The 15,730-nt window shown below is 38.4% G+C and overlaps 1 protein-coding gene across 1 annotated transcript in view; it reads left to right on the top strand.

The window, feature by feature from the left end:
- The first annotated feature begins 412 nt into the window (after nt 1-412).
- PHF14 (PHD finger protein 14) overlaps nt 413-15,730 on the top strand; it is a 163,535-nt gene continuing 148,217 nt past the window's right edge. Inside the window, exons 1-3 of the mRNA XM_090142134.1 lie at nt 413-482; nt 7,618-7,995; nt 8,391-8,501. Of these exons, the coding sequence (XP_089998260.1) occupies nt 413-482; nt 7,618-7,995; nt 8,391-8,501 (559 nt within the window). The remainder of the gene's footprint in view (nt 483-7,617; nt 7,996-8,390; nt 8,502-15,730) is intronic.

Raw genomic sequence — 15,730 nt, 5'->3', positions numbered from 1 at the left:
CCAGGCAGAAAATCCACTTAGTAAATAGGCTTCTAAGGAATGCTGGGAAAGTGTAACTGGCTGTGGTGCACCAGAATGATAAAGGAAAGAACATTTAGGCAAATGAGAAGGAAATTGAAGACTAAGGTATGACAGTATTCTGTAAAGTGATTCCTTGCCCCTCATGGAACTATGGGAAGAGGCAGAAAGACAGATTTCCATTATCTTGACTGGATGGTACAAGGAGGATGAATACAAGTCCATTATGAATTGAGGATAATTTCAGTATGAAGGGAGTACTTTATCCGAAATTCAGCTGAATGAGGTGTTAGGGAGCTGCAAGAGGGAGTTGCTGTGTAAGGGAAGGTGAACCAGGAGCTGATGGTGACAGCAAAGAAGGGATGACACGGTGCCAGCAGAAGAAAAGCACACGATGGTCACAAGGGTCAGCCAGATGTCTGACGATTCCAGCCAAGTACATAGCAACAGGCAGAGAGTCAGTGGTATAAGACCAATGAGGAACAGGATCAGGCACAGGCAGGCAGTCATTGTTCAGACAAGATCCATGACTAAGCGCTGAGCTTAATGCTGCTTCAGAGCCAAGGGCTCACTCTCCAGCAAGGATTCTCCTGAGTGTCTCTCACAGCTTTTCTCCGGAGTCTGATCCAAGGTTGCAAGGCTGCACCACATTGCTGCTGGGCTTGAGCGCATGTGGCTGAACTCCTCCAGGAAGAGCTTGTATGTGCAGGCAATAACAAGGTGAATACTGTGTGATGTTTAGTTTGGGACTGTATATCTAGAAAGTGATAACTGAGAGTTTAAAACAGAAACAGTGAAAGAGACAAAAATGCACAAGAAGATACTGTTATGCAACAATGCTGCTTTGAAAATGAAGTCTTCTAAGCTCTGTATTTTACAGTACTGGATGAGTTAAAGGATGTAATTATTACATGTGTATTACATAAATGACTTCCCGACGTGGGAACAACAGATAGACATATATAAATGCCAGAAGATTCAAAAATAAGATGGGGAAACAGGAATATCCTCCCTTGCACGCGCACACACACACACACACACACACATACACACACACACAAAAAAAAGGCATAACAGACTTTTGGGAAGAGAACAGTCAGTGGAGCACTGTAATATTAAGACATAAAATATGCATGAAATAAAATAAATTGTGCCTAGTGCAAAATATCAGTGTATTTTCAAGAAATCAGAATAAAATGAAATGAACAAATTAACCACCTCTGAGTATTTTAGATAATATGAGAAAGCTTATTATGGCACATCTGAGCAGGATAGTTTAAGGAAAGAGGCATGTAAACTGCTGGAGAATACTGTACTGGAATCACAGCATTACTGCTTAACACATATGGAAATGACAGTGAAAATGTAAAAGGAAGCTGAAATCACTCTAGCAAGGTAAAGGAGACTGTTATATAAAGGAAGAAATCTGTCAAGTGACTGAAACTGTATTTAAAACTAAACAATGCAAAGCATCATAAGCTCTAGTAGATTAAATAAAAATATAATTTATTAGGTGGAATGGAAAAATGATTTCAGGATCCATTAGATGAGAGAACCCAAGTTGTTATTAACTCATATTTCAAAGGCACATGCAAGCATCCATCGGGACAACTGATGGTTATTGGAAGCGTGTACTTAGATAGGGAAATGAATTCTTCCCACCAGTGTTCTCTGTGAAAAAAAAGATGCTCTTCTCTAGTGAGAGAAGGCTCAGCAGAAAATCTATCTGAATTTGAAGTTACTGTGGAAGCAGTTACTAATAAAATATTAAGAAAAAAGATAAAATACTGAGATAAGATACTAAGAAACCACCACTACTGCAAGAATTCTGAAATAACTCATACGTGGAACAGCTGAAATACTCTTCTATAGGACTGGGCGATAAATAAAATACCAGATGAAATTCAATCAAGATAAATGCAAAGGAAACAAAATGTAGGGTAGATAAATGTAAAGAAATTGATGATCCTGGGGAAAAGCAATCCTAACTTCACAAATGAAATGATAGACCCTGAGCCAACTGGTCTCATTTGAAGTACAGGATCTTAGATTTTTTTTCATGAAAGCGCTGGTTCAGTGCTGTGTAGCAGTCAGTGCCCACTCCATATCTCAAAGGTAAAAAAAATCTTAAAAGTTACTAGGATAGAAATAGAGAACAAAACAGAAAATGTCCTTAGACAACTGAATAAATGTATAATTTGTCTGCATTTCAGTGCTGTTCTTCCTTTACAGAAGGGATGTACAAGTGCTGATCTGAAAGTAATGCCTTCTATTTCACTATGTTGGCCCATTACATCAGATAAGGGTATTGGTGGTACGCCAGTAGAGATTGAACCTTCCTGCCGGTATTGCGTTATATTTTGTTCCTGTGTGACAGATGGTAGCAGAGGGGCAGTCTGACAGAATGGCAACCGACATGGAAGTGTGTATGAAGTAAAGATGTGTTATTGAATTCCTCGATGCAGAAAAAATTGCCTTCACTGACATTCATCAACACTTGCTGAATGCTTATGGAGACCAAACAGTGGATATGAACACAGTGAGGCAGTGGCTAGTAAAACATTGTGAAACAGCAGGTCGCTTCCAGTGGCACAGGAACTTGTTCATGGCTGGTGAAAATGTGTGGAGACAGGACAAGGGAAACGGCCAGAAACTGCAGCTTAGGAAGTTCCACACAATGTGAGCAAGAACTTCTTTACGGTGAGGGTGACGGAGCACTGGAACAGGCTGCCCAGGGAGGTTGTGGAGTCTCCTCTGGAGATATTCAAGACCCGCCTGGACACCTACTTGTGTGACCTGGTGTAGGAAACCTGCTTTGGCAGGGGAGTTGGACTCAATGATCTCTGGAGGTCCCTACGATTCTGTGACTATGTGATTCTGTGATTCTGTGATTCTGTGAAAATGTTTAGCTAAGCATGGTGCCTATGTTGAAACATAGTGTTTTGTAGCTGATAATTTGTTCTATTGATGTTATTGTGCTCTTTGTAGCTATTGTAGTTTCCACAGAAATAAATCAGAGGCATTACTTTTGGAGTAACCTGCATATTAAGTTTGGAAAAAACTCAAAGAAGGAAAACAAGAATTACCAAAGAAATGAAACAGCTTTCCTGTCAGCAGTGACGGAGGGGCTGGGATTCCTCAGCCTGGAAAAGGGAGGAACTGACAGATGGAACAGAACAGCATAAAAGCCAGATTCTAAACATGCAAAACAATACTGTTGCCATACACAGGATGGTAGATTCATAGACAATTTTATGGAATTCTGTGCCAAATTATGTCATAAAAAAGATTCTTATGAGAAAGATTCTCAGAAGAAAGGTTCATTACAGGCCACTAAATGGACAATGCACACCTGGATCAAGAGTCTCAAAGCTGAAAATAATTGGAAGTTGGGAAATCAGTAGAAAGTATCATACATACTTGTTCTGTACCTGCTTTTCCCTGTCTTTCTCTGAATCCGAACCAGTACAACACCTCTATGGTCGAATGCTTTAATATTTATGTATTATTATTAACTGTTATTCTTTATTATATGGCTAAATTATATACACTTAATAGACAAAGAAAATATCGCTTATTTGATGAGCTTGCTGTCTGAAAATCAAATAAAATTATATTAAAATGAAAATTTTAAATAAAAATTCTTACTATTCCTTTTATAACTTTTATGTCTACAGGCTTTAGTCCTGACTCAAAGTTCTACTACACCACATAAGTCATAGAGAGAAAAACAGTGCAAAAATGGAAATACTGAGTAATAAATAAATAATAGTAAACAATACTATTCCAAACAGATTTTGGAATGTAAGCACAGGACAAAAAGCAGAAAGGAACAGCGATCACAGAACAGTAAAAGTAAACTGTGAGACAATAGGAGAGACAGTATCCATTAAACCTTACAACATATTTGGGAAGCATGGTGGTAGAAGGGTGTTTTGAGAGGAAACACAAACTGAGTTTGCAGGTATTTACATGGAACACATTCTGAGTATGAAGGATGCCTGGAAAAAAATGGTTGTCTTAAAATGTAACAGAACAGAAGGCAATACACTGTGCAAAACAAATATGTATGTCAAATGTCATCTGCCATAAATAAATAGCAGACAAAAGAAAGAGTAATCTGTGAAGTGTATTGAAATCAGACCCAAGTAATTTATGACAGAAGCAGCAGAGGAGGGGAAATCACTGGAGGGATAAAATGGAAAAAGAACATGGTAGAAACTGAGAAAAAATCATTGCAGTAGATACAGCAACATCAGAATTGCATTTTCAAAAATCAGACAAAGGAATATTGATGTAAATGAGAAGGGAGATGAGCCTAGACATGATTTTTTGCTAATAGGGAGATAGGAAAGCTGCACGCTAGATGTGTTTTGCACTGGATCCTTAAGACGTGCCTTTAGTGGCAGGATCTGCAGCAAGGTCTAAGTTGAGGATAATGTCCTCTGTGTGCACATGAGTGACAGGGGTGGTGTCACTGTGACTGCAAAAGGAGATAAGTGACCCAGAGGAAAGGAGGAAGGTCTCTGCTTTAGCTTTGTCAAGCTTGAGATGACGAAGATCTACAAAATGGCATTTTTATTAAGTTAAAATAAGCATTTGGTGAAGGATCTGCAGGACTAGGACTCCACACAGAGGCTTGCTGAGGTCTGCATTTCAGCAATGGGAATAGAGAGTAGAAGTTGAGTGCCTGTGAGCCTCTATTTGAGCATGGGCAACTTACATGAGACCTGCCTGCAGCAAAAATAGACAAATCCATCTTTGCCAATCCTTGGGTTTAACACCTGCACCCCATACCAGCAAGTAAAAGGGAGAATGGGGCAAAGCTCTATTTAAAAATGAAAGAAGACACACATTACTCTGTTTGACAGTGCCTACAGAACTAAAGGTATAAGTAGCCGTATTTCTAATATTTCTTAATGCTTGCAATCTTAATGCTTTATTTATTTATTTATTTATTTATTTATTTATTTATTTATTTATTTATCAGAAAGTTTTCTATTGCAAATATGTATGACCAATTTTTACTTTTCTCAGATCTTTTACAACATGAGTACCATATAATCAACAAAATCCATAATTAATCAAATGAGGCTAGGACTGGCTTTGGGAGTGAATGTAATATTGGTGTACATGAAGGGAACATTGCCAGCAGTATTTGACTGCAGTAAACCTTGTAGAAATGTGTAGTTTATTCTTTCAAAGTCTTATTGTTCATAGACTATTGATGCTGATTTTCTTCTTTTTGTGATTTAAAATAGCAAATATATCTGATTCAGTCTTTTTCTCTTTATATTTTGCTGTAAAATATGAGATAAAAGATCAGAGATCACAGAGAGGTGCTTGCTGTAATGGTGCAGTTAAAAAGTGAAAGCTGGAACAATTCGCTTTGGGAAGGTACTTGAAAAGGTCAGCCTCCCTACTACAGATGGTGATGTTTTGAAGGATAAAAAAAGAGTTTGCTGTTTGGATTTAGACAGGTAGGTCATGGCTTTAACTGTCTGTTCACTGACAGGAAAAAAAAAATAGATACAGTTCCTCATAATATTATTTCTCCATTCACAGTTGATGGATGAGTTAAAAACATACCTTTTCTTCAGTTTATTCTCTAGGTGAGGAAATGTTGTATTATTATATTTCTTTCTTTGAAAACATGACACTTTCATTAAACTAAAGATGATATTTTAAAGTCAATTTATGTGAATACAACCATATTCTCTCCTGATTTGCTATTGTATAACTCCCTCTAAAATTGTCTTTACAGAATCGTGACAAAGATTCTTTTTTCTAGGGCAAAAGTGCAGTTAGAAGATATTATTTTCGCTCTTTCTGTAGCAGTTGAAGAGTGGCACTGAAATGGAGATTCAGACACCTGCTTTTGCAGCTGACTGTGCACTGAAGTACAGACCTGGAGAGAACCATTGGAATGTGGAGATAATTGAAAGAACTGATGTATTTGACACGACCTGATATACTGAAGAATTTCTAGAAATTTTTTAGATGTTGTGCTAGTGATGGAATTGCCATGACATTTTCATGGATGTGCTATTTCAGCTCCTTATAACTTTGCTCTAAAAATTACCTTTTTAGATAAATTTTTGTGTGTTTACAAGAGGAGTATTCAAAGGTGCTAAACTGACAACACCATCTATTTAATGGGCATTTACAGTGCCCAGCTCCCAGCAGTGTGCCATTAACACCTTATTTCTTGAATCAGGAAGGCAGCTGCACATTTTAATATACTTGGCTATCTGCTGAGATTGACAGGCTTTGCAAGAACACAAAGATCAGACATTTCCTCTGAAGGCTTCTTTCATTTGGAGCATGAACTCTCCTTTCTTTTCCCTTTACGTGAAACAATCTGAATCAACTAAAGGAGGTTAAAATCCATGAAGGGGTACTTAACATTCAGTAGCCACTTTAATAGCCAGAAGCTTCCAACAGAATAATATCACAGACTGTGGGTTGTTTTTGTTTTTCAAAAAAGCTGTTTCCTATGCTATGCATTTTATATACTTATAATTACTGAATTAGAAGGACTTGCTGCTAAGTCCTATCTTTGTAGTGCTCAGAAGCTTGAGGAAACAGCAAATAAATATTAAGTATATTATGCTTCTTGTAACTTTTATTGATGTGTTTTTTTTTTTTTTTCTGTTGATGAATGAGGATGAAGCATGAAAGCTGACTGCAGAAGACAAGAAAGAACGTGTATGAGACTTTCAGAAATAAAAATAAGTGTGAATATTCCTTTAAAGGAGGAAAAATGGAGAAAGGAGAAAGAGAGATTTGAGAAAGGAAAGAGTAATTGTGGCTAGGTGCTGAGATAAAGCAGATAGGCTGAGAGGGCTTGAGTCATAGGAAGGAGCATGAGTAGAGAAGGAATGCGTGGCTGGGCACAGTGAGGCTGATGAAGAGGGGAGCAGGCAACCACATCAGCTTCTTCTGTGTCACCTAGACTTGCCAGGCCTGCACAGGTAAGAACTGGAATAGTACTAGCATGACAAGCTAGTGCTGAATCAAGCTGAATCAAAACCTGGAAGATCCATACTCTCTGATGTACATCTACTTCAACTTTATGTTTAGAGGAATTGAAAGATCTTCCACCACTCTACAGTTGTCTTTCTCCACCTTTACCTGTAATCTCTTTGAGTTATCCTGCCACTTGTGGCTACATGTGCCAGTATGGGCCCACAGATGAAGTCCCTCTACTTGTCATATTAGGGTTGAAATTATATGTGATGTGGGATGGGGATACCAATTAACAGGAAAAAAAAAAGAAACAAAACAAAACAAAACAAAACAACAGTCCAGGTGTGAAAAGCTAAGACATGTGCAATCCCTAAGGAAACAGGAAGGTGATCAGAGTTTTGAAGAGTTTTTGAAGAGTTTTGAAGGGAACACTAGACTGCCTGGATAGGGAGTGTATTTGGGTAGCCGTGATAGAACCAAAGTCAGGAATGGTGTATTCAGAGCAAGAAGGCTAACCACGTAAACTCTCCGCGTATTTAGCACCACTGTTTAATAAAAGCAATCTTCCACACGGGGGAACCGAGGGACACCCTGGTGATTTTTGTTGAGATGCTCTTCCCAAATCAACAGGATTTCTAAAGTCACGCCGTAAACGCGTACGGCACCCTGCCGCTCCACACGGACGGACGGCTCAGCTCGCATCCAGCCCGGCGGAGCCCCCGCCCCCCCGACGCGGAGATGAGCCTCCTGGCTGCAACCGGGCGAACTACGGGCAGCACCCGCCTCCTCCTCGCCTTCACCTCGCTACGCGCAGGCGCAGCGCTTTCGCACATGCGCTATTGGGCCGGCGACGGGCGGGCGAGGGTCTGCATCCGGGTCGCCGCCGTGCCCATTGTCTGGGGAGGGGGTCCGGGGCTCAGCGGTCCGCGCCCGAGGGGCTGAGGCGGCGCCGCGCTGCCGCCGCCTGGACGCATTCCCACTCGCCGCCGCTCACCTGCGTAGCCTTTAGTAAGTGCTTCTCAGCGGCTCCTCCCGCCCCTTCCCCGGGGAGAGCGCGGAGGCGCTCGGCGGGACGGGGGCAGCCCAGCATCTCTCCGGGATGTCGGGCGGGTCGGGTCCTCGTCCTCCCTCTGCCGTGCCCTATCTCCGGCGCTGGATGGCGGAACGCCTGGAGGTGCTGCAGGGAAGCGGCTCCCTCCGCCAGCCCGGGCCCGGGGTGGTGCCGGTGCCGGCTGCCCGCGGTGCCGTGCCCGGGGTGTGAGTGGTTCCCCTGTCCCTGGCACGGTGAAGCCGGTGCCGGCAGTACTCGTGTGCGGGCTGCCCCGTCGGGTTAACGCCGCACGTCTAACCACGCTGCGTGTTCATTGTGCTATCTAATAGGAGTACTGTGCTTCTTTCTGCAGTGGACCGCAGCTCGAAGAGGAGACAAGTGAAGCCTCTGGCGGCTTCCCTGCTGGAAGCTTTAGATTATGATAGCTCTGATGACAGTGATTTTAAAGTTGGAGATGCTTCAGGTAAATATGTTTCCTCATCGCCTCTGTTAAGAATTACCTTATTTTTGTTTTACGGTTGCTCGTTTAATGTCATGCAGGAGATAGAGTGGTATTAGCGAGCTGCTGGAAGGGCTTAGTTGGATAACTGGAGATTCCATGCTGCAGATAGGAAACAACTGATCAAGTAAAACATACGGTGCTGCAGTTGAAAAGAAATTTTTCACACTGGAAAACTGTGTTATCAATAAGTTTTCGCAGAAGCATTTCAGCAGTTTCTGTGCTGACTGCCATGGCTATTTCTGTTGCTTTCTATTTCCTCAGTCTAAAGACTACTTTGGAAACTTTAACTTCTTTTGGTATTGGAGTAATTGCTATAAAACCATTTTGTTTTGAATAAGTCTGGATAGTAATTTGTTGAAGACTGAGGAACCTGCCTGACTTCTCAAGGGTAATTCCACTCTGAGTAAACATATGAACATCTTAAACAGAAAGATAATCTCTTCAAGTTTTTAATCTATATTATTATTGTTAATTTTTTTTACAACAGACTTCCTAAATCTGTTGTAAAAAAAAGTGTCCTCTGTGATAGTTGTGCAGAAAGATGTAAGCATGTCATACCAGAAGTCCTTGCTTTGGGAAGTTTTGATTCAGTGCTCTTCTCTGTGCATTCCTCAGTCTGAATGAACATCCACAGAAACTGAAAGTAGAGAAGATGCTGAATAAATTGAGCTCTCCTGGAGAGAGAGAGGAGGGGGAGTAAAGGGGCAGGACCGTGTTTGTTTTAAAAAGCTGGATGTTTTACGTCATGCTCAAGGAAACAGGCAAAGAAAAGCAGTGTGTTTAAGCTGCAAGGGAAGCATTATGACACCTTGCCAAAGAACTGCACTTTCTTCCTTCTGCGCTGAAGACGTTAACCTATGTTTTCACCTGACTTTATCTTGCAAAAATATTTCCCATCTCCTTGTAATTACTTTTTTTTTTTTTTTTTTTTAATATCATCTATGAAGATCTTGTGTATTAATGAACTTAAGAAAAGCTTAGTGGTCATTTCACCAGTACCAGTTCTGTGTGAAGTTTTGAAAGCTTTTCTTGTTTGCTTCTATAATGCTGCTTTGGGATATTTTTTTTTTAATCCATCCTTTAGGTCTCAAATAAAATATCTCTATGTTGCATTGGAAATGTAGGCTGCATTTAAAGGAAATAGAGAAGTAGAAATAGAATATGGAACATGGACATGTAATCCAGAACAATGTATTATTTGATAAGAAAGCAGTCATTCATTACTTAAAAGTAATGAAAGCTTTCTGTCTCAACTTTGGATGAATGGAGAGGACTATTTTGTTGATGTTGATTTTTCAACTTTCAGAATATGTATGTGCAAGGGGGAAAAGTGTCCACCTCTGAGAGTGGTTCAACTTCAGTTGCATTTTGAGGAAGTTGAATCTTTTTTAAAGCCACACTGAATGGACTCAACTGTATAATGGGAAAAACCCAATGGGTTACTCTTTTGTGTTTGGATATCTTGTATAGCTTCTTTTTGCATAATCAAACGGGACATTAAGTGAAAATGTTTTTGAAACAGCAGTATTGGATGTTTTTCACTTTTTTCTTTTTGAGACATTGTCTTTAGTGTAGAAGGAAAACTTTGTGAGGGTTTGGAGGAGTTGGGATGTAGGAAGTTATTAAATGTATAGAGTCTTAAACTGAATGAAAAATTGTTCTTGTACAGTTCATTTGGAGAGCTGTAGGATATTTGAAGTAGGGCATCTGATGATTTCAAAAGAGGCTGGTATAAAATACCCTTAAATTTGTTTGTACTTAATCCATTTGGAGTAAATGGAAGATGTATTGACAGAAAGGCACTTAGATAAATAAAATTGATCACTTCAAAGTTTGTATGTATGTATACTATATGTGTAGGGGAAAAAGAAATGGTGCATACAGGAACACATATACCAGACAAATTCTGGATTGCTGTTGATAGGATACTGATAGACAATGTATTTTCCTTTTGCTCTCTGCAGGATTTAGTCTTCAAATCATAGTATGTAGTTTTCCATTAGAGTCAGGGTTGCTGCTCTTTTCCTTCTTTCAGTGGGCTCCATGTGCAGCCTGTGGCAAATCAGGTTCTGTATACATACAGTATTCAGTGGTTCTTTGGGTTCAGAATTTCATTGCACAATTTGCTTACAGAGGGGAATAAATAAATAGAGGCACAGGTGATCTTTCTACATTGTAAATGACCACCAAGTCTACTTATGGTTCTAAGGTTCCTTATCTATGTTAATTCTACTGCTCTGCATTGTGTGTTTTATTTGAGTCATAAATGCAGCTATAAGTAGCAATTTTTAAATTAAAAAAGAAGTGAATTTGACAGCTAAAGGTTCAAGGACTATCTAAACACTGAATTAAAATAGTTCTGAAGTTGTTTACTCCCTGCTGATTTTGTTGCATCCATATGTATGAGCTTAAGGATTTTAAGTGATATGTGGGAGTAGATGATAGCGTGGAAGTCTAGGAGGACTGAACCCTGAACATTAAAATTTCTATGCATGTTCTATCAGATTTCAGGGAATATGTGATGCAGTAAAGATTTGATAAGTTGATGTTTGGTATTTATAGGAAGGAATTATAATTGCTGAATTTTTGTATTCAGAATCCTGATGTCTCAGTGACTTTTTCATTACAGGAAGTATATTTAATAGCCTAGCATCCATTTTCACTGCAAAATTTTCAGTAGGAAATATGCCCTTTACTTACTGTGTTATTTTCTTATGGGTTTATGTTACACCAACAGGCAATTATTGACTTTTCTATTCTAAAGAAAAATTATAACATCTGTTCAAGAGAATTGATTTTAGCACTGTTATGTTATTGTCAAGTTATTTAATGGAAATAATTTCAGGCCTATTGGCTATGTATTATTTTAATGCTAAGTAATTTTTTTTTCTAGCTCCTCTTTCATTGTTTCATCACTAACCGTTTCTAAAGTTGTTCCTTGAACAAGCATAATACGTGAATTTAAGGACTGAACCTCTTTCTCAGTGTAACTAAGAAAGGGTATAGTTGAATTCAGCCTTAAAGAGCTGATTTCTATCACTATTTCTACTGAAAGTCCCCTGGACCTTCATTTTTAGGGGCATCTATAAATGTTTGGGATTTTTTCTTTGGTGTTGAGCGTAAAGTCTGACTTGCAGAAATACTATGTACTGTTACTCTCATTGAGGTCGATAGGAGCTCTGTTTAAATCATGTGATGATTTATATAAATGCATCTATTAGGTGTTCTGAAAGACTTGCATTTGCAACTTTTGATTTCTCCGTCTTTCTATAATTTGTTTCCTCTTCCACTGTTTCTTTGCTGTGCAGGATGTTGTCATATAAAAAGGTTTGCAAAGCATCAAATTGCAGTTGTGATAAACACAACTGAAATATTGATGAAGAAACTAAAGAGTTTTGTTTTTGAGAATGGACTTGTAGAATGTTTTCACAGAGAGAGGACAAGATAATTTACTTAGTGATTAGCTCTGCTGTATTTTTTTTTTTTCCAAGTAATTGCACAATATTAATTATTGTAATTGAATTTGAAGAGTTATCTTTGCAGCCTTGGTGTGTGTTAGCTTTATATTACAGCTATATATTATACTACATATAGCTGTCTACCAATCAGGGGTATTTTGGAGGGACTGACTGGTGTTTTGTACTGGTGTTTTCTTTGGAAGTGCTGAGAGTTGTGTTCTTCCTTGTGTGTCTAGACAGTCGTCATGGCTTTCATTCTCTTAACTTAGCTGTTTTATGATGAAGTAACATTGTTTTTCTTTGTTTCCTCCTGCTGTGACTTTTGTATCTTATCTTTGCAGTAATAGTTACAAAACTGGTTCACTGCCTTGTACTTGCTCATTAAGACAGAATGCAAATTTGAATTCAGGGTCTCCTACTTAGCTACTTAACACTTCTACTTTACTTGCATCTCCCCTTTTTGTGTGTGTGTGTATGCCTGTCTTGCATGTTTTGTGCTGCTTAGCTTCTGAACTTCATTAACTCAGTGGGATGGCCTGTTTACAATGTGTCCACTTCTCAGGGAAGACACAATGTTTCAATTGTCAGCCATGTACTTGTCGCAGTGCCTCAGAGACTTAGTCTCCATTTATCACGTCCCTCTTTTAAGAGGTGAAACTCCTAGGAATCCAACTGTATGGAATATTTAGCAGTGGAAGTTTGCTGAGGGAAGTCATGGGGCATATAATCTTCATCCAAATGAGTAAAGTTTAACTTCAAAGGACAGTTCAAAGACCATGCCTGAAACTAGGAAATGTCAAACAAATTCAAGAAGTTGGGTAACTGATTCCATCTGTCTTGCAGCAGTGTGAGGCAGCTGGGGCAGTGCCTATGGACTCAATACAAAGATAGCAGCTTACAGTTTTGAGCACTTTTAAGATTTGGGTAGGTATCTGTAAAGATGATATCAATGCTGCTAGTGTAGAAGTGAGAAAACTGCTTATTAAAAACCTTTGTTTCATCTTTTTTTTTTTTTTTTTTTTTTTTTTTTTTTTTTTTCCCTATTAAATAAATACGTCTTCTGAAATGATTGTAATAGTGGGTAATTGGTTTCATTTCCTGGTCTCGCAGCCTCCATGTGTGGTTAGAGACATTTTTCATCTCTTGTTTCAGAAATAAACTTCCCACCTCAGAACAGTAGTATCTTAATTGGTTGTGATTTTTATTCTTTATGTTTACTATGTTTGTTCAGATGGTTCCAATTTTTTAATTGCCAGCATTGCAATATTGAATTGCCAGTAGCCTACCTGGGTTTAAGTATTTAACGTAACTCTACCTTCATCTTTTGCAAAATAATTTAGGAAAGCCAGTGTCATAACTTCAAAAAAGAGAATCTAGGTTTATGTTCAAAATGAAGTGTTAAGTCACTTCCATTCCTGCTTTCACTATAGCTCTGGGTTATCAATTTGAGCATAGTGAAGCTGAATGATTTAATGCTAATAGATAACTGTGGTCAAGAGTTTACCAGTTACATAACACCGTCTATGGCAATAAAAAGTTCACTTAAATTTTCATGTATGGTCTGGTTTTCCCTGACTTCTTACATTCTGTTATTAATATTAGAGCTTTGTCACTAGTTTAAAAGTTTCTTTAAGGTATTTTGGAATCTTCAATATTAATTTTATTTTCTAGTTTGTATATTTTGAAAATACAGCTGCTTTTACCCATGTCTGATATAGCACATGTGAGCAGCTTGACTGTGGGCTTGTAGGTGTTGTAAAGTGTGATTCTAGCAGAGATATCTAGGTAATTTCTCAACTTCATGTAAAGGATTTGTTGTTCACCTTGTGACTGGGAGAAAAAGTCTACTAGGCTACTGATTATAGTTATGATAATTCAACTGCTTTTTACCTTCAAAAGAATGAACCTCTCTTGTACCCTTTTGTTGTTTTTGTTGCTGTTTTGTTACTGTCCTCATAAAGAGGATGGTCTGAAGCATACTGCTAGATATGCTAGATGACAAAAAAAGAAAAAAAAAAAAGCCAGATGCTTCTCTTCTACTATCTGAAATTGGTTAGGCTTTGCCAGTGTAAGAGGCAAGACCAAAATTGATCTCTGATGTCTTTTAGCTAGCTTATCCTTCAAAATGCTTTTTACAGAGCTGTTTGGTAAGCTTAACACTACACTGAAAATCAACCTGTCTTCTCTGACTGAGTAGCCTTGTATTTCAGTAGTGTAGCACACACTCACAAGTATGTATGGATTTTCTTATAATGGGTAATGTTCAGTTGCCTGCAAAATGGACCTACAAAAATCCTGGTGTTTGTTTTTAAACTGCTGTAGTATCTTTCCTCTGAAGTCTTGAGCACAGCATGCACTTGAAAACTGCTGATGTGGAGTTGCTTTTGTTTACCTTTGTTTACCTTCATTACACTTCTTTTGATGTTAATTCTGGAGCATAATGGAGATTTTATACTGGAGAATTTCTCAGTTACTGCTTCAGGGTGTGAGTGCCACCTGCTCCTGTGCTCAGCATTTAAAGCTACAATTTGTACAGAAATAAATATGCCTTTCTCCCAGCCGTTATCTCTAATATTTGTTCTCAGTGGAACTCTGTATTCTTCACTATTTGACAGTGTATCTGGCCCAACCTTTTACTGAGAGTAGCTTGACTCTTCCATAGGAGATGACATAATGTGGTTGCCAATTTGAAAGAGCCATTCTTTAAGAATTTCTTTCAAGGAGAAAATTGTATGCTACAGCCTCTTTCTAACTGAAAGTGCATCTGACAGAAGAACAGCTACAAAAATAGCTGTTATCACAGAACAGTTCTTTCTAGAGAAATACCTATCACAGTGGATGCATTCAAATAGAGATATCCTTTAGTGTAGGTATCTCTGGTATGTGCATGCATGCAGATAGAAAATACAAAATGTAACATGCAGGCAAAAGAGAGAATTTGAAGGTGTAAAGTAAATGAAACTTAGGTTTATTTGTTCTCTGCTTTATACTGTTTGTAAGGCATAGAGCAGTTAGAGAGTATTCTTAGTGCAGCAGTATGGATGTACAAAATTCACTGTTGATTAATTGGGTGCTGTTACAAAGGAAATAATCCTCAGACCAAAATTTCACCCAAAAATGAAGTGGGAGGTTAAATTCACAAGAAAGCTAAGCTGGACACAAAGTGTCCAGAAATCTTAAATTATTGTTTTGGTACAATACTGATACAATATATATACATATGTATTATAAGGTAATAAAAACTTGTGAAAATAAATGTAACATTGCAAGCTCCATACTACTTTAGCACGTTGGCAGTAGGAGCCTGTAATACAAAAATTTGGTATCAAGCATCCATCTAGCATTTAATCTGTAGCATAAATGCCTAGTGGAATAGTCTAACTTTGACTTACCTTTAGAGTGATCATCAGATCTGGCAAATAGGAATCCGAAGAAAGCTACTACAATGTAAGAATTATTTTCCACATTGCATTTCAGTTAAAATTGCTTTTCTTTCCTAGAAAGTATTCCACTATTTCAAAATTTGAGTTAGTTATGCTTGTACTTCAGTTGCCATTATTAAGGCTGGTAGGGGTGGAGCATTACTAAATTACTCTTTATAGTAAAAGACTTTAATAAAACTTCCTTTTTTATCAGCTTGTAAGGGGCCTGTTGTTCACCTAGGAGCAGTAGTCTTCTGATCAGCAGTGGTAGCACTGATGTACTTTCTCATGTTGATAATTATATGATCCC

This window comes from Phasianus colchicus, chromosome 6 (genome assembly GCF_987193195.1).
Source record: "Phasianus colchicus chromosome 6, bPhaCol1.hap1.1, whole genome shotgun sequence".
NCBI classification, from domain to species: domain Eukaryota; kingdom Metazoa; phylum Chordata; class Aves; order Galliformes; family Phasianidae; genus Phasianus; species Phasianus colchicus.
This window is presented reverse-complemented; position numbering and strand designations above follow the sequence as displayed.